General features: G+C 44.2%; 4 protein-coding genes across 5 annotated transcripts; all 4 read left to right on the plus strand.

The window, feature by feature from the left end:
* The first annotated feature begins 5,601 nt into the window (after positions 1 to 5,601).
* Positions 5,602 to 7,758, plus strand: LOC127765470 (IRK-interacting protein-like). Its single transcript, XM_052290382.1, has 2 exons — positions 5,602 to 6,214; positions 6,293 to 7,758. Exons 1-2 carry the CDS (start codon positions 6,170 to 6,172, stop codon positions 7,583 to 7,585), a joined length of 1,338 nt encoding a protein of 445 aa, XP_052146342.1. The 5' UTR covers positions 5,602 to 6,169; the 3' UTR covers positions 7,586 to 7,758.
* Positions 7,759 to 8,894: 1,136 nt separating this feature from the next.
* LOC127765729 (uncharacterized) lies at positions 8,895 to 12,787 on the plus strand. 2 transcript variants are annotated; one of them, XM_052290675.1, is made up of 8 exons: positions 8,895 to 9,218; positions 10,581 to 10,640; positions 11,246 to 11,328; positions 11,421 to 11,485; positions 11,552 to 11,585; positions 11,689 to 11,759; positions 12,222 to 12,382; positions 12,463 to 12,787. In XM_052290675.1, exons 1-7 carry the CDS (start codon positions 8,939 to 8,941, stop codon positions 12,310 to 12,312), a joined length of 684 nt encoding a protein of 227 aa, XP_052146635.1. In that variant the 5' UTR covers positions 8,895 to 8,938; the 3' UTR covers positions 12,313 to 12,382; positions 12,463 to 12,787. The 2 variants fall into 2 exon arrangements, with proteins under 2 accessions (XP_052146635.1, XP_052146634.1); XM_052290674.1 differs by having other exon boundaries at positions 12,471 to 12,787.
* A 2,799-nt stretch (positions 12,788 to 15,586) lies between these two features.
* LOC127765466 (chloride conductance regulatory protein ICln-like) lies at positions 15,587 to 18,681 on the plus strand. The gene is made up of 7 exons (XM_052290378.1): positions 15,587 to 15,872; positions 15,977 to 16,100; positions 16,719 to 16,836; positions 17,397 to 17,456; positions 17,539 to 17,622; positions 17,694 to 17,776; positions 18,124 to 18,681. The coding sequence occupies exons 1-7, from the start codon at positions 15,712 to 15,714 to the stop codon at positions 18,190 to 18,192; spliced, it is 699 nt and encodes a 232-aa protein (XP_052146338.1). The 5' UTR covers positions 15,587 to 15,711; the 3' UTR covers positions 18,193 to 18,681.
* Positions 18,682 to 19,164: 483 nt separating this feature from the next.
* LOC127765321 (40S ribosomal protein S20-1-like) lies at positions 19,165 to 21,281 on the plus strand. The gene is made up of 3 exons (XM_052290192.1): positions 19,165 to 19,379; positions 20,186 to 20,299; positions 20,830 to 21,281. Exons 1-3 carry the CDS (start codon positions 19,253 to 19,255, stop codon positions 20,970 to 20,972), a joined length of 384 nt encoding a protein of 127 aa, XP_052146152.1. The 5' UTR covers positions 19,165 to 19,252; the 3' UTR covers positions 20,973 to 21,281.
* Positions 21,282 to 22,093: the final 812 nt, after the last annotated feature.

Below are 22,093 nucleotides of genomic sequence, written 5' to 3' on the forward strand. Positions count from 1 at the left end.
ACTGATAAAATGAATTATTATACAGCAGCTATATATTTTGTACGCACAAATATAAAGACTTGTTTGGAAAAATGGAAAAATAGTCATCGGTGACGGGCCTTAGTTAAAACCCGATAGAGATTTATCTATCTCTATCGGGCATTATCTTAGGGCCCGTCACAGATGAGTCATCCGTGACGAGCCTGAATGTCATCTCAATCGGGCATTAGTATGGAGCCCGTCACCGATGAGTCATCTGTGACGGGCCCTACGGCAAAGCCCGATAGAGATGACTCATCACTCTACTATAACTAGGGTTTCTCATATCGGATCGAAAATTTTTCTAAGTCCCGCTACAGTTTCCCGCCTCCTTAGAACCCTAGCGCCGCCACCAACTCGTACTTCGCCGCCGTCGTCCTCCCTCGCCACCACCGCCACCGAGACCGCCGCTGCCACCGAGCCTGCCGCCTCCACTGAGCCCGACGCCGTCTCCACATACCGACGACGCCCTCCACCGAGCCCAGCGCCGCCGCCGCGAACTCCTCCTTCGCCGAGCCCGCCGCCGCCGCCACCGAGGCCGCCGCCTCCACCGAGCCCGACGGCGCCTCCACCGACCGGCGACGCCCTCCACCGAGCTCGGCGCCGCCGCCGCGAACTCCTCCTTCGCCGAGCCCGCCGCCGCCGCCACCACTGAGCGCCCCCCGGCCGACCTCAGGTGAGTCCTCCATCGCGCCGCCCTCTGCTACCTGCATGTGGTGAACGATGAAATGTGGATGTTGGGATGAAATGTGGATGTTGGGATGAATTTAGTGATAGATGATTTTAGTTGATTGATGACATGATGATGAATAGATGAAATGTGGTGCATTAATGAATTTAGTGATAGATGATTTTAGTGATAGATGATTTTAGGGATTGATGATATGTGGTGAACGAATGGTTTTTTTGATTGATGACATGTTGATGAATAGATGGAATGTGGTGCATTAATGAATTTAGTGATAGATGCATGATATGTGGATGAATAGATGGTATGAGGTGAATTTATGATTTTAGGATTTGATTATATGTTTAATTTATTTATATGTGACATTCAATTCATTCTATTACTGTGAGATGTGCAATTTAGTTTATTTATATGCTTCATTTATTTATAAGTTACATTCAATTCATTGTAATAGATTGTAGCATTGAATTGTGTATTTTTGTTATTTTGAAAAAAAAGTAGATGATGTCTCAGCAAGGCGAACAATGTCGACGACAACTAGTGGGTCGTCATGCACAATCTTACGATGTGCAGTTGCAGTACGACACGTATTTTGGGGAGGACCGAACGGAGGCTGACAGCAAGGCGATTCATGAACCCCCACCGATGAAAAAGAGCAGGAAGGCACACTCTTCCCCTCAAAGAATTACTCTCGATAAACCCGAAGCAAAGGGGAGAGGAAGGGGAGGAAAGGTGCAGTCCTCGCTTCTAGCTCCAAGGAAGCTAGATCTGGGCAAGAGCCAGGAAGAGACTAAGGGCAAAGAGGTCAAGAAGAAATACGTCGCTCCACAGGAGTTCCAACTGGCATGCCATTGGTTGGAGATGACGTGCTTGCCGCAATGGGCACCGCTTGCAAGGACCTTCACGCATACTACATGGAGAAATCTAACGCCAGGAAGCCGAATAAAGCTACCGATATCCTTGGAGAGCATGATGGAAAGCCATTCCTTGGTCCAACAAATTATATCGTCGTCGACTTCAAGGATCTATTCGACCTCTACAGGCTCCGAGCGGTGGACACAAGCCTCCTTAAGTGCTACTCCTTGTAAGTATTGTCGCCCAACTCAATCTGGTAATAACAATTGGATTAACTCGCTTACAAGATCGTTTATCCTGTGTGTAGGTTAAGTTGGCAATGGTGTCAGAAGAATGCACCGGAAGTTGCCTTCCTTGATCCACAAGTGGTCACTGTCACAAATCTCCAGAATGACCGTCAAGGAATGGTCAACTACATCTACGACACCTTGTGGTCCCGCCAAGACAAGGAGTACATTATGTGCGCCTATAATCAATAGTAATTGTGTTATCTAAATATACACAATAGCATGACACATTCCTTCAGTACTTGATTAACTTTCACTATATTAATGCCGCAGTGCCCATTGGATCCTTCTGATCATAACACCTAAGTGGAGTACATGTCACTACATGAACTCCAGAATTGATAAGAACGCATATGATTGGACCCCAATTCAACTAGCGATAGATGAAGCGTGGGCCCAATACGTGCAAAGAGGAGGCCTCAGGAAGACAGGACATGACACCCTCATCCACAAAAAGGACTTCCCGGTGAAGCAACAAATAGGTGACTAGTGCGGATTCCATGTGTGCCACAACATGCGCCTTCTGTACAGAGATAAGGTGAAGACTTTGGCTGAGTTTTAGGTCGGTGGTCTAAATTGTGATAGACTAACTACATTTTAGTACTTATATATGATCGATCAACTAATCTGGAATTATGACAATGTTGGGCACAATAACGAAGTCTCTGCCTACCAGCTTTGAGGAGGTTCGCGAGGAGATAGCCAGCTTCATCCTCCGCGAAATAATTAACCCCAAAGGAATGTTTAGGCTTAAACTAAAATGATGAACAATGTTGAACTTTTATGTTTAGGCAATGATGAACACTTATGATGCAACTGTGATGATGTAAATGTGATGCTTATATTTATGTATATATTTCATATGTTTATGTTAAGACTTGCTAAATAAATATTTGATCTAATTAACTCGGTTTTGCAGGTGAAATATGATAAATATTTAAATGGATGTGAAATATGTGAATGGATGTGAAATATGAGATGGCTGTGAATGTGTGGTTGTGTGAAATATATTGATGTCTGTGTATGTGAATGCATATGTATATAAATGGGTGATGCTGGGGAACTGGGGATATTGGATATCTGTGTTTGTTTCTGTTATTTATGCAACGGGCATGGCTAGCAAAGGCCTGAGGCTAGCCAAAAAACAATTTTTATTTTTTTTTGTGATTATAGTCATCTGTGACGGGCCATAACTAAATGCCCGATTGAGATGATAGTCATCTGTGACGGGCTCTAATTTAGGCCCGATTGAGGACAATAGTCATCTGTGACGGGCTCTAGTTTAGGCCCGATTGAGGTCAGCAGTCATCTGTGACGGGCTCTAGTTTAGGCCCGATTGAGATGAGTATCATCTGTGACGGGCTCTAGTTTATGCCCGATAAAGGTTAGTAGTCATCTGTGACGGGCTCTAATTGTGGCCCGATTGAGATAGGTCATCTGTGACGGGCTATAGTTTGACTGGTCGTCTGGGTCAGAGCTATCGGTGACGGGCTTTACTTAGGGCCCGATTGAGATAGATTCATCCGTGACGGCCGTTTGCCCGATTGAGATAACTCTTCACATCAGTGACTTCTAGCCTGTGACGGACGCTGTGCCTGATTGAGATGCGGCTTACCGTCCGATTGAGATGAGGGTATCCGTTCTAGTGACTGTAGGCGTAATATTCTGTGAGTGGCTTGATCGGAGTATGAGACCACTAGTCAAGGATAACTTTTTGACAATTTTAAATACTAGTTCATTCCAGTGTTGATCTTTTTCTTGTACGTATATCAGCCATGCAAATGCTATTTATACAGTATACTCTATCTATATAGTAGTGTTTTTTGTTGGAGTAAGAGTTAGTATAACGATTGACTGGAAACAATAAAACATTAAACGATATCCAGAAATTATAAGGACTTGCTTACTTCGTTGCTCTGATTAAACTTTTCAAAATTTTGGCGTTAACTAGATTTTTGGCAGTGTTTATTTCAAGATGAAACTTTTAGAACTACCAAATTTGATAAGATAGTAATGATAATGTCTTATTTAATTTGTTACTTTATTAAAATTCAGTGAAATTAAAAACTGGAATAAAGCTAACAAGTCCTAAAATATCCAATTTAAGATCCTCCCGAGTCCTAATTCTCGGTGACTTGGTCAACTGTGCGCTCGTTTGCTGGCATGGTAACAACCGCTGAAAACAGCAGTCTACGGGTGATTTCATCTCGACAGCAGCTTGCCAGAGCTCTGGCCTTGAATTGAACTGCACTGCACACGGATGAAGCTTCTCTGACTTAAGTTAGTGGGATATCTGTCACTGACATATGGGCCCGTGGGTGTGGGTCTCACCTGTCACGGACCCATGTCCCTCTAACTTTAAGGCCTAGGTTAGTTTTCAACTTTTTCTGCAAACTTCTAACTTTTCTATCACATCAAAACTTTCCTATACATATAAACTTCCAACTTTTTCATCACATCGTTTCAATTTCAATCAAACTTCTAATTTTGGCGTGAACTAAACGCACCCTAAGTTAGAGGAGCTCCTTCCACTGCACACTGGGGCAGCCTGAAAGTCTGAACGAGCTCCTTTTTATTTGGGTGAGAAGTCTGAACAAATCTGATGCCGATGGACTCCCAGGAGGAGCGTGCAATCTGCCGAGGCGAAGTCACCACCATAGTCCATAGTCACCGGTGACGTCGTTACCGCTGCTGACTCCGGTACAATTAACCGACAAGTGGAGAACGGTAAACCTCGACCGGCGCCTTGCAATGTTCGCGGTCACTAGGAGAGACAACGAAGAGCCACGCACTTGTCACGCGGAATACGGATCGCGTTCAATTCATTCAGCGGTTGAAGCGGACAGCGCCGGCTGGCCGGCCGGCCGGTCCAGACCGATGGAGCTCCGGATTTATGATGCATGTAACCGACTCGCCAACCGCTCTTAATGTGTCCCTCCACGAACTCATGACGCTTGTTTTCTTGCTCATGCCACTGGGATGGTACGTAGTAGTAATGTCTCACCGTGACTATAGTCCTATAGGATCACGGCTGGCCAGTTTATAGATCCCGTCTTCGCATGTCTCAAGTACTCAATTTAGCTAGGAGTACAGCTTCTAAAACAGTATTCGTCTGTAATACTACTCCTGTGATTAGCTACGAGGAAAAAGTTTTAGTACTAGTACTACTATGGCTCTGTTTAGTTCCTAAAAACTTTTCGCAAAAACATCATATCAAATTTTGGACATATATATAGAGCATTAAATATAGATAAAAATAAAAACTAATTACACAGTTTTTATGTAAATCGCGAGATAAATTTTTTGAGCCTAATTAGTCTATAATTAGCTATAAGTACTACGGTAACTCACATGTAATAATGACGATTTAATTAGACTCAAAAGATTTGTCTCGTGTTTTCCAGGCGAGTTATGAAATTAATTTTTTCATTCGTGTCCAAAAACCCCTTCCGACATCCGGTCAAACGTCTAATATGACACCCAAAAATTTTCATTTCACCAACTAAACAGCCTTATGTCTAGAGAATTTTTTTTTAGATAATTATGTCTAGAGAATTGATTGGGCTTTTGGTTGACTTCTTTGACACGCAGTACAAACGACATACGGTAGCTAGCGCGAGACAAATGAAGCACGAGTTGATGTGCAAACCTTTCCCTCCTTCCGGAGTCCCATAACTTCTCTGAGGATCTGTTCAGCGTAAAGTTTGAATTTTTATTGAAATTAGAGATGATGTGACTGAAAAATTATATGTGTATAACAGTTTGATGTGATGGAAAAGGACTGAAATTTACATCTAAACTTTGTATCTAAACACAGCCTCATTATCTCGGCTTCTCGCAAAAATGGAGAACTTTTTTGAGTGTCGCAGAGAAAAAATAGACGAGAAAGAAAGAAGGGGGCGAGAGATGGAGATAGGTCATGGCATTAAACGCAGTAGCGACCGAACTGACCGGCATTCATGTCCCGCGTCCGCAGTGTCCCACTCCCGCCACTCCCTCCACCCCCGTGAGGGCGTGAAGTTAACCCAAAAAAAATGGACGTCGTCACACACGCGGGCAGGCACCACCGCACCAGTACACCACCACCATCGCCCCGCCCCGCATCGCGCCCCACAGCGCCATCGCCTCGCCTGTCGCCACCAGCACACGGCAGGCACAGGCACCACCGCCCCTCTGAACCTGAGAAAACCCCTACTTGACTCGCCACGCTCCCCGCTAATCGCAACCAGACGGAGTTGTCCTTGGTGTAGTTGGCCAGCGCGCCCAGGCAGGGGGTAGAGCGAGCGAGCCGAGCTCGAGCTCGATCCATCGCCCGCCAGCCATGGTCTCCTCTCCCTCGCCTTCCTCTCCCTTCCCCGTCGCAGCAGTAAGCGTCCTCTTCCTCGCTAGTTAGCATCTCCGTTTTTTCAAGGATTGCGCTTCAACAATGCGGCGCAATAATCAGGTATCCGACGCGAGGCGGGCCGGCGGTGGCAGGACGACGGCCTCGGAGGTGGACGAGAAGTACGCGCACGTCGCAACGCCACTCCACAACCACCGCGGGGGGAGCGGGGGTGCCAAGAAGACGCCGCGGCGAGCGAAGAGCGAAGGAGGAGGCGGAGCGGACCCCGCGGCGTACGTCGCGGCGGTGTCCTGCTCTGACTGCCGCTTCAAGCAGCGGCTCCACGCGCCGGCGTCGCCTGGCCCTGGGGCGGTCATCCGCTCGCTGTTCGTGTCACTCACCCGACGATCCACGCCGCGGTCGTCGCCGTCGCCGACGTCGGCGTCCGGTGGGGACGGAGGGGAGAGCGAGCAGTGGCGCCTGGCCGCGGCCGACCTCTCGCGGCGGCTCGCGGCGGCGACGCGCACGCGGGACGAGGCGCTGGAGGAGACCACGCGGCTGAAGCACTCCCTCACCGAGCTGGAGATGAAGCTCGCGCGCCTCGAGGCCCGCGTGCTCCCCACTCCCACGGCCGCCGCCTTCCCCGTCGAGTCGTTCCTCCGGGCGGTGTCGACAGCGCGAGCCGCCGTGCGGAGCCTCACGCGGGCTCTCTCCAATCACCTCCGCAGCCCGGCGAACCCCGGCCCGAACCTCGAGAGCTTCCTGAACCGCGCGTTCCACGCCGACTTCGAGCTCGACACCGAGGGCGACGTGCACACGGCGGACCCGGCGGGCCGCTGCGAGGCCAACCTCGCGGCGTACCACTCCATCGCGGCGCTGACGTGGGAGGAGGTCCTCCTCCACGGCACCAAGCACTACAGCGAGGGCCTGAGCCGGTTCTGCGACGCCAAGATGAGCGAGGTGGTTTCCTCCCTCGGTTGGGCGCGCGCCCGCGCCTGGCCGGAGCCGCTGCTGCAGGCGTTCTTCCTGGCCGCCAAGGGCGTGTGGGGGGTGCGCCTCCTCGCGCGGTCCGTCCACCCGCCGCTGCCCGTGGTGCGCGTCGACCGCGGCGCGCGCTTCGACTCGCGGTTCATGGAGGACGCGGCCGCCGGGCGCGCCGGGAAGCTGGAGCCGGCAAGCGTGAAGATGATGGTGGCGCCGGGGTTCCACGTGTACGTCGCCTGCGCCGGCGTGGTGAAGTGCAAGGTGGTGTGCTTCTACAGCAGCAGCAGCAGCAGCCGCACCGGCGGCCACAGAGATGGCGGGAGCATCGCCAACGGGTCTGTGGGGTTGGGGAGTAGCTGTAGCGATGTGAATGGGAGTGCTACAGACGCGGTGGATGGTTGTAATAATCAGAGCAGTAGCGTAGTTACATAGGTAAAACAAACACGACCATTTTTTTTACTGTATTTGTGTGGTTAAAACAGGACCTGCATTTTTACTTTTGTGTGAATACGGGGGACTTCGTCCCAACTTTATGTTGATTTCGTTCGTGTTTGTAGCTTTGATTTGTTGAGTAAAGACAGTTTTTGTTTGGCACGAGCAACCTATGCAAATTGCCTTTTTTCCATTGCTATACAAAAGCGAGATCTCGCCTTTTTGTGGTTAACCTTGGACGTTACTCAACCTGTAGGAGTGCATGCAGCATGCCTGATTAGATATCCAACTCTTTGATTGGACACTCCAACGATCTTAACCGCCCTGCACGGGCCCTTCTAATGGGCGATCAATCGTCAGCGATCGCGCTGGGCAATCAGTTCGCCTCCCCTCCCCCCCTCCCCTTATACTCCTCCCTCTTCTCCCTCCTTCCTCCTCCCCTTCTCTTTCTATTACAGTACACCACACAATTTTTTATTTAAAAAATAAAAGGTTAGAAAAACTTATGTATAGAAATACTATATATAAAAAATTTGAATTCAAATTCAAATTTGAATCGGGTACGTAAACTTTTGACTTATAAACTTTCGGTCTATAAACTTTAGATGTATAAACTTTTAGATGTATAGAAATACTATATATAGAAAATATTTGAATTCAAATTTGAATCGGGTATGTAAACTTTTGATTTATAAACTTTGGGTCTATAAACTGTAGGTGTATAAATTTTAGATGTATAGAAATACTATATATATAAAATATTTGAATTCAAATTCAAATTTGAATAGGATATAATTAAAATTCAAATTTGAAACGGGTATGTAAACTTTTGACTTATAAACTTTAGGTCAATAAACTTTAGGTGTATAAACTTTAGATGTATAGAAATACTATATATAAAAAAATATTTGAATTCAAATTCAAATTTAAATCAGATATATAAACTTTTAACTTATAAACTTTTGGTCTCTAAACTTTAGATGTGTAAACTTGAGGTGTATAAATTTACTAAAATAGAAAAGTAATGCGGTGCCAAAAAAAAGAAACTGGGTGGAGGGGTGGAGGGAGGGAGGGGGGAGGAGATCGAAAGCTACCCCATCCCCATAGCGATCGATTGCCCATCAGCATTCCTGGCCCTGCACTTGCTTTGGTTTTGCTTTCTCTTCTATTCCTTGTGGCCCACACATTCGAATTGTGTAGGCCCATTAGCGAACACACATGACAGCGGAAAGCCCACATAGGCCCAAATCAATCTCCACCTCCCCTCGGCCTCTCTCCTTGCCTTGCTTCGAGCTTCGCCGTGGAGCCGTGGCCCCCAATTTCCGTCGCTCGGCGTCCTCCACACGAAGGCTAATGGCGACCGCCATGCGGAGCACCACCTTCCTGCGACTCGGCTTCCGCCAGGTCTCCTCCCTCCTGTTCCATGGCCCCTCGTCGCCTGCCCCCACCCTGGGTCTCGCCCTCGGCGTGGGCCGGGGCGCGCTGGTCCGCCTCCGGTGCTCGGCGGCTGAGGCCGGCGACGACGGGGGCAGGAAGGTGTCGGCGCGCCTGGCGCTGACCCAGCAGGTGCTTCGCGACGCCGAGGAGCGCGCCGCTTCGGCCGGCTCCGACCCCGCCCCCAAGATCACTTTGGGTAATAATCTGCAACTCCACTGTTGCCCCTAATTTGTGTTACACATATGCTTGGTAATGATGCTCAATCGATGTCCTACATATGAAGAATTGAAACGTCAAATCCTAACAAACAGCTGGTGTTGGTATTCATATTGTATTGGTCAAACGGAAAATTCAGTAGCTTAGGCTAATATCTCTACTCCGAAGTACTATGTGTAAACGGTCGATGAGTCTGCTCGGTGAGAATTGGGGATCTCATATCTCATCATTATCTCTGCCTAGCCAGTAGCCCCTATCGAGTTATAATTCGTGACTCAGGTGTATATTCTACTTCCTACATCCATTTGGTGCTAAGGATAATTTTGACAGCTTAACGGTATATGTTGGTTAGAGGTGACAATGTGGTGAATTCTAGCTATGAACAAGATTTGACTTGCATTTTGTTAATCCTGTTTGTTGACAGTAACCAATAGTTTGAAAAGCATGCTAATAGCTAAATTAGCTTAAGAAGCACCTAGGTTTGCTGCTGTATGGCTATACATACTAAGACAAAATCTGTTAGAGAACACTCAAAATTTATGTTGTTTGTTGGTGGACATCGTAAAAACGTGTTATGTCCGAACGACACTCTAATTTAGTGGAGGACACTTTCGGTTCAATTGGAGATTGAAATTCCTCAAAAAGCCGAGAATGCCCCTAGGATCAAAACCTTTTGAGCTAAGACTGGAGCGAGGATGGAATATAATGTATGCAAGTAATGTACTTGGGGTGATGGCAAATTTAGAGTTGCATAATTTCTAAATTTTTACTCTAACACCATGTTTGAAGCATGTGGTCCTAGGGGCATTATCGTCTTTCTTAAGAATGTATCTATCCAATTGAGCCGAAAATGTCCTCTAGAAAATTACCAGTTTTTTAGGATGTTTTTCATCCGTGACACATTTTTTCGATGTCTATCAGCAAATTACACAAATTTCGGGTGTACTGTAGCAAAATTGGCGCTACTAATAATTAGAAAGACTCTGTACAATACTCTCTATCTAGCAGTAGCATGTCTCTGTAAATTTTTGAAAGGAATATCTCTATAAATTGATCTAACAGGTATTGGAACATCTTGTCTAACTGTTGCTATGTGATAGTAAAAGTTGAATGCACATTTTGTTATATGTTGATCAAGATGTTTCAATGTAAATGGTTTTGTACACATCTCCTCACATAGTGCATTTTCTATTCCTGATTGACGTGTATTTAATGTACATAGACTTGAAAGGATGAAATAAAGATATGAGGAATTGATAAGCTGCAAGCTTATTAATAGATTGTGTTAATACTTGCATTATTTGTCAACCTGTTTTGAGATCTACCCTGTTTATGGCTGCAGATCATGTTACTCTTAACTTTGCAAGAAGTGGGGGGGCTGGTGGTCAGAATGTCAATAAAGGTTTCTTGCTTTCACTTCCTAATCTGTTTGTTTGCGTGAATCATTGTTTTCATACTTCCTCTTTTCGTAATACTATAACATTGGTTTTCCTTTTGCACAACATTTTTTTATTAATATTGGGTGTGTTCACTTGGGCAGTTAGGATGAGGTTTTCAGTCACGCGTGAAACGAGAAAGCTCATCAGCACATGATTAATTACGTAATAACTAATATAAATTTGAAAAAAAATGGATCCATTTGATTTTTTAAAAAAACTTTCATATAGAAATTTTTGCACAAAACTCACCGTTTAGCAGTTTGAGAAACATATGCTAACGGAAAAAAAAAAGAAGGTTGCTCGTTCGATTTTTCTGAAAAGAACTTAGCCTTACTTCAGCATTGACCAAGGGATTGGTCTGGTATTTTTAAAATGTTCAAAAATTTAGTAGCATATTTTATTTGCTACTCAGCATGATTACATGATTGTTTTTTGGTTCTAAAGCACACACCTTGTCTTCAGAATTTTCAAATAATGACCACAATGCCCTGCTATCCAATCAATGTTCCGTGTTTTCCCCCATTTATGTTCGCCTCTTTGTTCTAAAATACTTGATATCGATTTTCAGTTAACACAAAGGTCGACATGCGGTTCAATGTAAAAGAGGCTCAGTGGCTTGGTGAGAGAATCAAAGAACGGATATTGCAAACGGTATAAAAAAAATCTTCCTCTTTTGCAAATCTTCATTGTCATTTTTTCTGTATTGTCTCAAGAGGTTGTTTATATTTGCTTGGTATACACAGGAAAAGAACCGGATAAATAAAGATGGGGAGCTTGTGATATCTTCTACAAAAACTAGGACACAAAAGTAAATGTTACTCAGTTCTTTTGATTGTCTTGTTTGGACAGCAACTGACACAATTTATCCTTTTAGGGGAAACATTGAAGATGCTTTGCAGAAAATACAGGTATGCTTTACTCATTTCAGTTCTTTGTCAGGAAGTAATTTGCAGAGGCTTCATGTTATTGTGCTCCCCTCGCTTTTTAACTAAACAAGTATCTCCTTAACAGGCAATCATTGATGCTGCATCCTATGTACCTCCACCCCCTTCAGAAGAGCAAAAGAAGAAGGTTGAAAAAATGTAAGCTGCTATTTTTTCTTCCATCTGCTCCCTTCAATTTCCGTTGTTTTCAGTTATTTTATTTCTTTAGAAAGTCCAATGCAGTCATCATTACTTCTGCAATGTGCTGATGATGTTTGATATTTTATTATCCAGTTGTAGATTAATAATACTATTTGTGTAATTGAATGTACCAAGTGTGTATAGATCTGCTTTCTTAAAAAAATGTAACAAGTGTGTGCAAGTAGCTACATACGCTTCTATAAAAGATACCGCATTACTCTCCAAAGTGCAAACAGTTAGTAGCGGTTGATATTAGCTAACCTTTGAACTTGTGCAATGTTAGTTTTTAGGAGATCAAAGAAACATTTTTGCATATGCGAACTCTGAATCTTTGTAGTCATATCTCTAGCTCACACTTGAGAACTATAAATTGTCGAATTACACTCGTTTATTCAGTTGCTGCTGTGTATTTCATTTCAGTGCTGCAGCCGCTGAAAGGAAGAGACTTCAGAAGAAGAAAGTGCTTTCGCAGAAAAAGGAATTTAGGAGGAACAGGACTAGCTGGGATTGACTGCAAGTTATTTTGCTTAAAATCATACCTGTATTTCGTGCCCTTTTGAGGTGATCAAGCTTCCCGCATGGTAAACCCTTATTGCTTTCCCTGCCTTAATCCCCATTTTTTGGTCCCAAAATGTTCCTATCACTAATATCAATGTGATAGTAACTCAGGTTCTGACAACTAGTATTTGCTCCGCGTGGTTCTTGAGCGTGGAGATAGGGCTCACCTGATCCTTGTGGCAGTAAATATCCATGCGCGACAAGAACAAGTTCCAAACCGGTGAAGACGTATTGGTGAATATGGCGAGTTTCAGAGCCAGTTTTTGCTCCATCAATTGGAAGGTAGCATCTGACGGGAAAACACTGCCTTTTGTCCTAAAATGCACTGTTTGTCAGTGGTCCTGATCCCTGAACTTATCACATGCATCACATGCTACTGTAACAATCATTCACCCAATTATAAAGTGTTTGCGTGCCTTTGCTAAACATTGATGAACTTTGGCATATCCACATATGCACAGTTAGGAACACTGGATGCATAGCGCGGTAACAATGGGCATGGGTACGGGTGATATGCGTGTTAAAAAAAGAGAGTAGGCATTGTGCTGCCAAGGCGATGGGCTATGCTACAACCATTACCTGCACGCGCCGTCAGCTTGTCACGCCTTCTGGTATACCGGTATGGTATGGACGTGTTGCACGACCAAATGTGTGCCGTGGAACCGGCAATACTTCTGACACAACATTCCGGTTGCTAGTGTAATTCCCCCAACGTGTACGTGCGTGCGCTACCGTTCTCGTCAACCATTGAATTGTAGCCTCGCGTCACGGCAAGGCAAGCTGCTCCACACCATCTCATCTCACGGGGGCAGCTTAAACAGCCATACACGCAATCACGCGTCAGTAACAGCAGTAGGTTTGCACCGTTTCAGGCTAGCAGCCGAGACAGTGAGGGGGAGAGTGAGAGGTCAGGGGACTACTGGCAGAGGCAGGCCTTGTGAGTTGTGCCACACTGCCACTCGGCAGGGCGGGTGTCAGCCGTGCGCGAGCACAGTGGCGTGCGTGCCTCCGCGTGCCTCGTACTGCACCTGCTCCTTCCGTCCTAAAAAAAAGTCAAACCCTGAATTCCCGTGTCTACTGTCTTATATAATTTTTTTTATAATTCGTATTTTCGTTATTGTTAGATGATAAAACATGATTAATATTTTATGCGTAATTTATCTTTTTAATTTTTTTATAATTCTTTTAATTAAGACGGACGGTCAAACATTAAGTATGTAAACAAAGTTTTGTTTTTTTTTTAACGGAGGGAGTACTCCACACGGCTTCGCGGGTGGGTGCCTCCCTGCGGATACGCGCGCCCATCGTACAACTCCTATACGGCTTCGCGGGTCGCCCGGGCGGGCGGCGTGCCATTGTATGGTGCCGGCTCCCCTCCCTCGTCATCCGCGCCGACCGTGCCAGGGCACGGGCACGGGGGGGTGTCACGCAGACAGTACAGTGGTCTCCCTTTGACTGGCCAGTCAAGAGGACCAGTTCGCCACAGCCAGCAGTCCAGCGCCCGCGGTCAAGTCACCATACGTTTGCTTCCATCCCCTGCACACCGTCTCATCGCTCCGGCGATTTGACGTCGGACGAGACGCAACCCGTAGAAGAAAAACAGAACTCCAGAACCGTGGCGCGGCGCCGCACTGGCGCGCCTGGCGAGCGTGTGCGTCCATCGATTTGTTTTCCCCTCGGTGCCTCGGCCGAAGTAGGGGACCGGACACATTCGCTGTAGCGGACTAGCGGGGGTGGGATCACCACACCGTACAGTGGTCAATGGAACTACTTTTCTGTCTTAAAACATTATGTCTAAAAGATAATAATATTTTAAAACGGACATAGTAGCGCTCAATTAAACGCATTTAGATGAAACAGTAAAAAAAACTCTTATTTTAAGACTCAGAAGTAAACTTAGGCTGTGTTTAGATGGTGGAAAAGTTAGGAAGTTAGGAGAAAGTTGATAGTTTATGTGTGTAGAAAAGTTTTCGATGTGATGTGATATGATATGATGGAAAGTTAAAAATTTGGAGAACTAAACACGGCCTCAAAATCCAAATCAACGCACGGAAAACACATCGCAGATGTGCGATGTGGTCGTCAAGTGGCTTCATAGCCCGGTCGTTGCGCCGTTGCGCTCAAGTGACATTGTGACAATGCAATGCAGGAACGTCTGGAATTGGTTTTACTCAGGATTGGGCGGCAGAGACGTGCGCCCGAGGGATCAAGAGCTGGTAGCTGCCCGTAAAATAAAGAGACCATTCCGACCTGCAGTTTTGTTGTCCACACTTTTGAAAACCTTGATGTACAAATGTACCCATAACAAGTCATCTGTGTCTCCTCTTGTCTGTCCCAAAAATAACATCATTTTGAACAACCATTGAAATTAAATAAAGTGGGGACAATTCCACTTAGTTTTGGTAAAGTGAGAGTATTCTATTCTTTTTTTTACTTTTATATTGTTATATGTGAGATTGATTAAAAATAAACTTATTTTGGTACGACTATACTGAGATATAACTTCTACGGTCTTTGAAAACATAACACACTACTATAAATAAATAAAGTAATATAATACACAAACTAATGTTTCCGTTAGGAATTGAGCATGGCTTGTTGGAATAAAAGAGCAACATATTGCCACCACACTATGGCTGTGTTCACATATGCCGGTTCCCATCCCAAACAATACGTATGAAAAACGGAGCGGTTCATTAGCACGTAATCAATTAAGTATTTGCTATTTTTTAAAAAATGATTCAATATAATTTTTTGAGCAAATTTCGTATAGAAACTTTTTTTAAAAAAAATACCGGTTAACAGTTTTAAAAGCGTGCGTGCGAAAAACGAAGCAAATGAAGTTGGGAACTTGAGTTGCCAACACACCCATATTCACATATTCACATGAGAACATTGTTGGTTAAATAAGTCTCTCAATATTCTAACTTGGATGTGAGGTTACAGCCAACACCTAAACATTGATTGTGTTCCCCTGTTAATATGAATTTTATGGCAATGTGAAAATATTCTTAACGTCAAAGTATATACTGTCGAGATGTCTTGCTTTAACGCTAATAAAATTTACGCTAATGTCGGATTCCTTTTACAAAGTTTTTATTCAATCTTTAAATAGTCTTCTTTTATTTAAAAAAACCCAAAACTTCAAATTTTCAGCCATTCCATATCCAAGCGTGCGCGCGTGCCTATAAAACGCAGCAGGGAGGTTTTTTATTGGTCGTAAGCAGAAGAAGCGCACTGTCCACTGTCCACACCCGCACACGCCGCTTCCCACCACGGCGGCGCTAAACCCTTTCGAAAGAATCCCCAAATCTCCCACGCTCCAAAGCCCGAAACCCTAGCTCCTGTTCACATGGCGCCAGGGCTCCAGCGCTTCACCGACATCGCCGGGGACGGCGGGCCCCGCCTCGACGCCGCCTCCGGCGAGGAGCTCCTCCGCATGGACCGCGCCGCCTCCGTCGCCCTCGGCCGCCGCGCGCCGGAGCCCCCGGGTACCCTGTTCGTCACCACCAGGTTGGTAGCGTGCTGATGCTGCTGCCGTGTCCTTATCTCTTATTTTGCGCATTTGTGCCTACCATCCCGTTCACGTTGTGCCTTTTTTTTTTTTTCGTTTTTAGGAGGGTGATTTGGCTTAGCGAGACGGAGAAGGGCCAAGGCTATGCGGTGGACTTCCTCGCCATCACGCTCCACGCTGTGTCGCGCGACCTGGAGGCGTACCCCTCCCCTTGCATCTACACGCAGGTGATTGGGGAAACGAACTCTCCATTTTATTATCTCTGTGGTCTAACTGGGCAAATGGTCCATTAGGTGTAGCTCTTATGTTTTTACATATGTTTAATTTGTTGGGGTGTTTGTACTGCTTGGAGCCCTGGAGGCCTGGACTGATCTTGAAATGGTTTGTTCAATCCTCTGGGTGTTTTTAGTTATGTAGTGGTGATGATGGTGGGGTTGGTAATTTCAGCTCAACATGTGCTCTTTTGATCAGCAATCATTATTTTGCTACTTCCAATATACTCCTATTTTAAAAATATCTTGCAGCTTGGAGGATCCTGAGCTTTGTTTTGTGAGCCATGAATTGTATATTTGTTTGGCACATAGTTCATCGATTGTATGATTGGTGTCACATGTCGCTATGACAATGTGGTCCGTCTTGAACTAATCCAATCTTAGAAAAAAACAAAAGTAACTTCTGTGCGTGAAAAGTTCATAAACTAATTTGTGTCTTGATTCCTGGGTGATCACTACTTTGCTATTTGTTCTGAGTGGGTGTACAATAGTGTCTGTAAGGTGGCTTAGTTTCCTGTTTGAGTTCCCTGATGGTAATGGCAATGTCTGATATTCTGTTTGTTTAATTTGAAGATTGACGCAGAAGATGGCTCTGATGAGGAGGCTGGTGGATCAGATTTCGAAGCAAATGGTGATCTGCAGCTAGCAAAAGTCTCTGAGATGCGCATTATACTTTCAGACCCTGGTCAACGTATCCTTATAAACATCTCTGTCACATTCAAATAATGTTGTTTCCCACAATTTTAGCTCTGATGCCTTCTTTCTTGAGTTTATATACGCCAGCTGATTTATTTTTTCAAGTATTATTAGTGTAATACTTCAAAACCATCTTTTGGAGACTCTTCTTACTCCTATTTGCTTTCCACCACCACCACAATTATTTCATCAGTTTATCCCTATTTATATGGTTTTTAAGTAATAACCTGTTCAGGGAACCAATTGGAGTTCATTATCTTCCTGATGTGTGAATTGTGATACATGTGTTTTTGCGGTCATGCTTGAGGCGTTTAATTGGAGATTATCAACTAAATTTCCATGGTTTATTCTTATGAAATTCTAGAAAAAACTTTAGGATCAAGACATAATTTTAATTGCTAGCAGTTTGTTTCTATTTTATGAAAATGTTAGTACAAAGTAACCTCACGAATAAATAACAGATGTATAGCCAAAATCAGTTTCAGTTATGTTAGCAGAACTGAACCTGCTTGTCATTTTCTGCGTAAGTTTTGGATCCTTTACAAAGTTTTTCAGTTGATGCACTTTTCGATGTCTTCTGCCATTGTGCTGAACTGAACCCTGATCCTAATGCTGGTAAGTACTAGTAGTATGTAAATTACAGTTCATTACTAAAAAAGAGCTCTTCAACAAGTCTTGACTGTCTTGAATTCCCCAGTGCGCAATGAAGAGAATGGCTGGTCCGGTGGTGAAAATTTGGCTGAGGGTGGGTGGATTCATGGTGATGAAGACATGATTGATGGTAGGTATGCATGATACATTTTGACTGCATTTGCTGTTGATGTTCATTGTAGCTGTTGATACTTCATGCAGGAAATGATCTTGAAGCCCACATGTTCTTTACGAACTTGATAGGCCAAAATGGTGTACGTGACCTTGGTCGTTCTGTACGTGAGGTATGCACTGAATTGGTTAATGTTGTCAAGTTTAGCACATTACTAGGTAACCTGATGAGAGACAGTTCCTGGTTTTGTTCAGCTGTAATTTTAATCATTTATTGATGTTGTGCTAATATATTTATTAAGATTGACTTTTTTTCTTCTTTTGGAACTCCCTAAATCTTTCTTGTTAGTATATCAACAATGTTAGTACTTTGTACTATCATTCAAATGAACAGGATTCCTTTCCTATTAACCTGTACTGAATCTGTCATTGACATTATCGACTTGCATCATATGAAACTAGAACAGTCTTTGTGCGAGTGATAAACTTTTCTGACATCGTTGGTTTTTTGCTGTTGCAGCTTCAAATTGATGACCAGCGTTTCGAGGATGCTGAGGAAGAAGACGAGATCCAAGAAAATGGACATTAGAAGCAGAATGTTCATTTTACTTGTTCCGTTCCTTGAGGGGACTATGTCATTGGTTCGTCTGTAGATTACCACTGATGCTGCTTGGTTCGCAATACTTGCTTCTTCTACTTCCTTTCCCTCTTTCTTGTTCTATAGGATCAACATCTCTAGGGAGCATCGATGGTAACTTTTGTGAGAAAAAGGTCTTGCTGCTGGTCAAGAATGTAACTTGTAGAGCATGATGGTGAATCGAGTGAAATTAGTTCGATACTTTTGATCTGACAGATAGGAGGGGAAATCGGGAAAAGAAATATGTTCTCTTTTCCCTTGTATATCATGGCACTGTTGTGTTATCATTTAGGATTTAAAGATTTAAATGCCAAACTGGATGGAATTGGGACATATTTCTACCTTTCCCTATCTTTACAATCTGAAAACACCGAACGACACCCATGTCAATTGTCATGTGAAGTCGTTGCTTATTAGTTGTCCCGAATTATTAACCTGGCCCCAAATTTCTGAGCATGTAAATAGCACGTCCCGCCAATAGAACTTGTAACAAAATTGTTGACGGACGACGAGATGAAAATGTGCAGGCCTCTATATAGTGCTTGAGAACACAGTAGCATAATACGGGTTATGATTCAACTTCTCTTCAGACTAACAAATCAATTATGTACTCTTTGTGCGATGAAACAAATCAATTATCAATTATGTACTCTTTGGGCGATGAAACAAATCAATTATCAATTATGTACTCTTTCTGCGATGTTGTGAAAAAGAAGATATGCGTTATGCGATAGCATTTCCTTTCGCGACTTGCGAGTTGTGGCTAAAGAAGGCTGTTAGGTAGTAAACAGCAATCATCAATGAACAAGTATGAAAAGGAAAGAGAATTTTCTAAAGCGAGAAGGGAAACATGCTGGGCTGGTCCAAAACTGCAGAGCCTGGCTGCAGTTGGGCCGAGACGAGCAGAGCCACTAGTCGCATGTAAATACTCGAACCAAACGCCGAAACCCTAATCGAAGCCGCCGACGCCTCGAGCACGAGCAGCCGACCGAGACCCTTCCGCAAGAGCAACATGGCGGCGGCGGCGGTGTACGGCGGCATGAAGGGCGGGAAGCTGGGCGTCGAGGAGGCCCACGAGCTGCAGCTCAACCGCATCCGCATCACCCTCTCGTCCAAGAACGTCAAAAACCTCGAGAAAGGTAAGCCAACCGGCAAAACCCCCCACCACAGCTTCGACTCAATCTCGTGAACTGCTCTTAATTGGGCAATTGGCCCCGTCGCTTTACTTTGCTTATACCGTGATACACCCTCCGTTTCACAATGTAAGTCATTCTAGTATTTCCCATATTCATATTGATGCTAATAAATCTAGACATATATATCTATCTAGACATATAAATCTAGACATACAAATCTAAAGGTGCACAGTGACTAGTAAACTACTTCCTCCGTTTCACAATGTAAGTTAGCATTTTCCACATTCATATTGATGCTAATAAATCTAGACATAACGGAGGAAGTAGTTTACTAGTCACTGTGCACCTTTAGATTTGTATGAGAACTGTATATAGTTGACTGGATGTGCTTTTGGTCTGTTTGTCAAGTTGTGGCATACGGTGTTGTAACCGCTGAATTATCGGAGCAATTTAAATCTTTTGTATATCTGTTCATCAATACAATATGGTTGGAGTGTGGGAGAGCCGATTGGCGAATGCCGTTCATAATATTTGCTCCTGTTACTCTTCATTGCAAATTGAACCAAGCTGTTATACCCAATTTTGATATCTTGTGTATTGCTGAACATTTTGTCTGTTGAGGTGTGTCCAATCAAGGATTGGGCTAATCAAGTTGGGACTGGTCTTTGGGTTTTCCTCATCGTCATTGTGAATTGTGATCGAATATGCTATTACCTCCTATGTAATTTGGTATGATATACTATAAAAGATGCTCTGAATTTCTTCCCATAGACTTGAATTTGTCATCTCATATATCTATGTATTTGCAGTTTGTGCGGATCTAGTGAAGGGGGCCAAGGACAAGCAGCTTAGGGTAAAGGGGCCAGTTAGGATCCCCACCAAGGTGCTCCACATCACTACCCGCAAGTCTCCCTGTGGTGAAGGTATTGTATTTCTATGATTCCAGCTGCTACATTTTTTCTTTTTGTTTCAAGTTTATTGATAAGAGCAGTAGTTTTTTAAATGAAAGAAAAGAGTCTAGATATAAACTCAATCATGAAGTGTTGTAGCATGTAACATGTTGGGCTCCAGTTATCAATCATGATTCTGACCTTTACCAACCTTGAAGCCTCTGAACGTACATGTTTGTGTAGCATGAACAACAAATTTCTGGTTTAGTTTTTCTGTTTCTTTGTGAATGCCATATCAAAAGGTTTTGGTCAGTACCTTGCACGGGTACACTATATCATGTTAGTGCTTCCCTTTTATGGTCTTCATATAATTATCTCTACCTTTTTAGTTGTCCATGTCAAACTGTAGCCTGTTCTCTAATTTAAGGAGTGCTTGAGCTAGTAATGCCATGTCTAACTTGATTTATCCTTCTTGTGAATGCTAATATTGTACACCTGCCCATTTTGAATATTCTTGTGTCATGAGATTAACTTCACCAAATCACATTCTCTGGGTTTATCAGGAACAAACACCTGGGATCGGTTTGAGTTCCGCATCCACAAGAGGGTGATTGACCTTATCAGCTCCCCTGATGTGGTGAAGCAGATCACCTCCATAACAATTGAACCTGGTGTTGAGGTTGAGGTGACAATAGCAGATGTGTAATGATGCAATGCCGAGACTATTTACCTTCTAGTTTTGTGCGCTAGAATGTTTGTTGTTGTGTGTCGCGTGTTAAATTGGTCCTTGTGCAATGGCACCTTCTTTGTTCAGGAGTAATCTATGTTGTTTCTCAACACACCTCGATGGAGGGTGACACTCTGGCTCAGCTTCCGTCCTGTGCTGTCATCTATAGCTGTTTGGTCGTTTACATATCATTTTCACTTTTATTCTTTGGCCCCAAATATGTGTCACGCAGGATTTCTTGATTGTTACTTGCACCAAAGTTCTCGATGTGGAGATGATTCTATGCAATGTGTGGTTGGAGGTTAGGGAACATATCCTATTTCTTGGACACATTACTATTTGAAGAACGTGCCCAGGGCTAATTTTGAGAGCTAATGTTTAGTCATGAATTGTTAGGTTAAACATTAGCCTAGGGTGGATGTTTGGATCTATGGGCTAATTCAAGGCTAAAAGGTGGAGAGAGAGTAGAAAGAGATGGGAGAGAAGGAGAGAGAGAGAGAGAGCTGCTTTTTTATGGTCCCTACATAAAATTAGCCCCATTAGCACCTCTTGGAGGGGAGGGGCTAATGTTTTAAGCGGAGATAATTCATATTAGCCCAAAATTAGCCCACATGTTTAGATCCTTGGGGGCTAATTTGAGACTAAAAGGTGAGGGCTAAACATTAGCCCATGGAACCAAACAGGACCTATGTACATAGGATATATTTTGGAGGTTATGTGTGACACGACATAAAACTAGGCCAGTGCAACAGAGTGCTACACAACACAACTGCAGTATTTATTTTGGCTAAGACTGAAATCCCTACAAAGCCCCTGCAGTAAGCTGGCCACTGATGCCACTGCGTGGCTTTTCCCAATTGCCATTGACAAATGTGACATTGCAGTTGCTGCCATTGGCGTCGCCATGGCAAAATAATCTTCTCTGCCTGTTGCTGTTGCAGCCATTGACGTCGCCACGGCGAATATGTCCACTTGTCCGAACTTCCATCAGTAAAAATACTCGGTGGTCGTCAACCTCTGTCACTTTCTCTCGCCGTGGAGGTTCGTGTGGGGCCATATACGCAGTACCGGCTTCCTTCCTTGGGAGCATCGAGATGTGT

This window comes from Oryza glaberrima, chromosome 3 (genome assembly GCF_000147395.1).
Source record: "Oryza glaberrima chromosome 3, OglaRS2, whole genome shotgun sequence".
NCBI lineage: Eukaryota > Viridiplantae > Streptophyta > Magnoliopsida > Poales > Poaceae > Oryza > Oryza glaberrima.

What these genes read in the sequence shown, in the direction of transcription:
- LOC127765729 (XM_052290675.1), top strand. Translation starts at nt 8,939, where the DNA reads ATGGCGACCGCCATGCGGAGCACCACCTTCCTGCGACTCGGCTTCCGC. An exon ending in AAGAACGGATATTGCAAACG is followed by an intron (nt 11,329 to 11,420) that starts GTATAAAAAAAA and finishes TGGTATACACAG; the next exon opens with GAAAAGAACCGGATAAATAA. An exon ending in AAGAAGAAGGTTGAAAAAAT is followed by an intron (nt 11,760 to 12,221) that starts GTAAGCTGCTAT and finishes ATTTCATTTCAG; the next exon opens with TGCTGCAGCCGCTGAAAGGA.
- LOC127765466 (XM_052290378.1), top strand. Translation starts at nt 15,712, where the DNA reads ATGGCGCCAGGGCTCCAGCGCTTCACCGACATCGCCGGGGACGGCGGG. An exon ending in ACTTTCAGACCCTGGTCAAC is followed by an intron (nt 16,837 to 17,396) that starts GTATCCTTATAA and finishes AAAGTTTTTCAG; the next exon opens with TTGATGCACTTTTCGATGTC. An exon ending in TGATGAAGACATGATTGATG is followed by an intron (nt 17,623 to 17,693) that starts GTAGGTATGCAT and finishes TACTTCATGCAG; the next exon opens with GAAATGATCTTGAAGCCCAC.
- LOC127765470 (XM_052290382.1), top strand. Translation starts at nt 6,170, where the DNA reads ATGGTCTCCTCTCCCTCGCCTTCCTCTCCCTTCCCCGTCGCAGCA. An exon ending in CTCCCTTCCCCGTCGCAGCA is followed by an intron (nt 6,215 to 6,292) that starts GTAAGCGTCCTC and finishes CGCAATAATCAG; the next exon opens with GTATCCGACGCGAGGCGGGC.
- LOC127765321 (XM_052290192.1), top strand. Translation starts at nt 19,253, where the DNA reads ATGGCGGCGGCGGCGGTGTACGGCGGCATGAAGGGCGGGAAGCTGGGC. An exon ending in CGTCAAAAACCTCGAGAAAG is followed by an intron (nt 19,380 to 20,185) that starts GTAAGCCAACCG and finishes ATGTATTTGCAG; the next exon opens with TTTGTGCGGATCTAGTGAAG. An exon ending in CAAGTCTCCCTGTGGTGAAG is followed by an intron (nt 20,300 to 20,829) that starts GTATTGTATTTC and finishes TGGGTTTATCAG; the next exon opens with GAACAAACACCTGGGATCGG.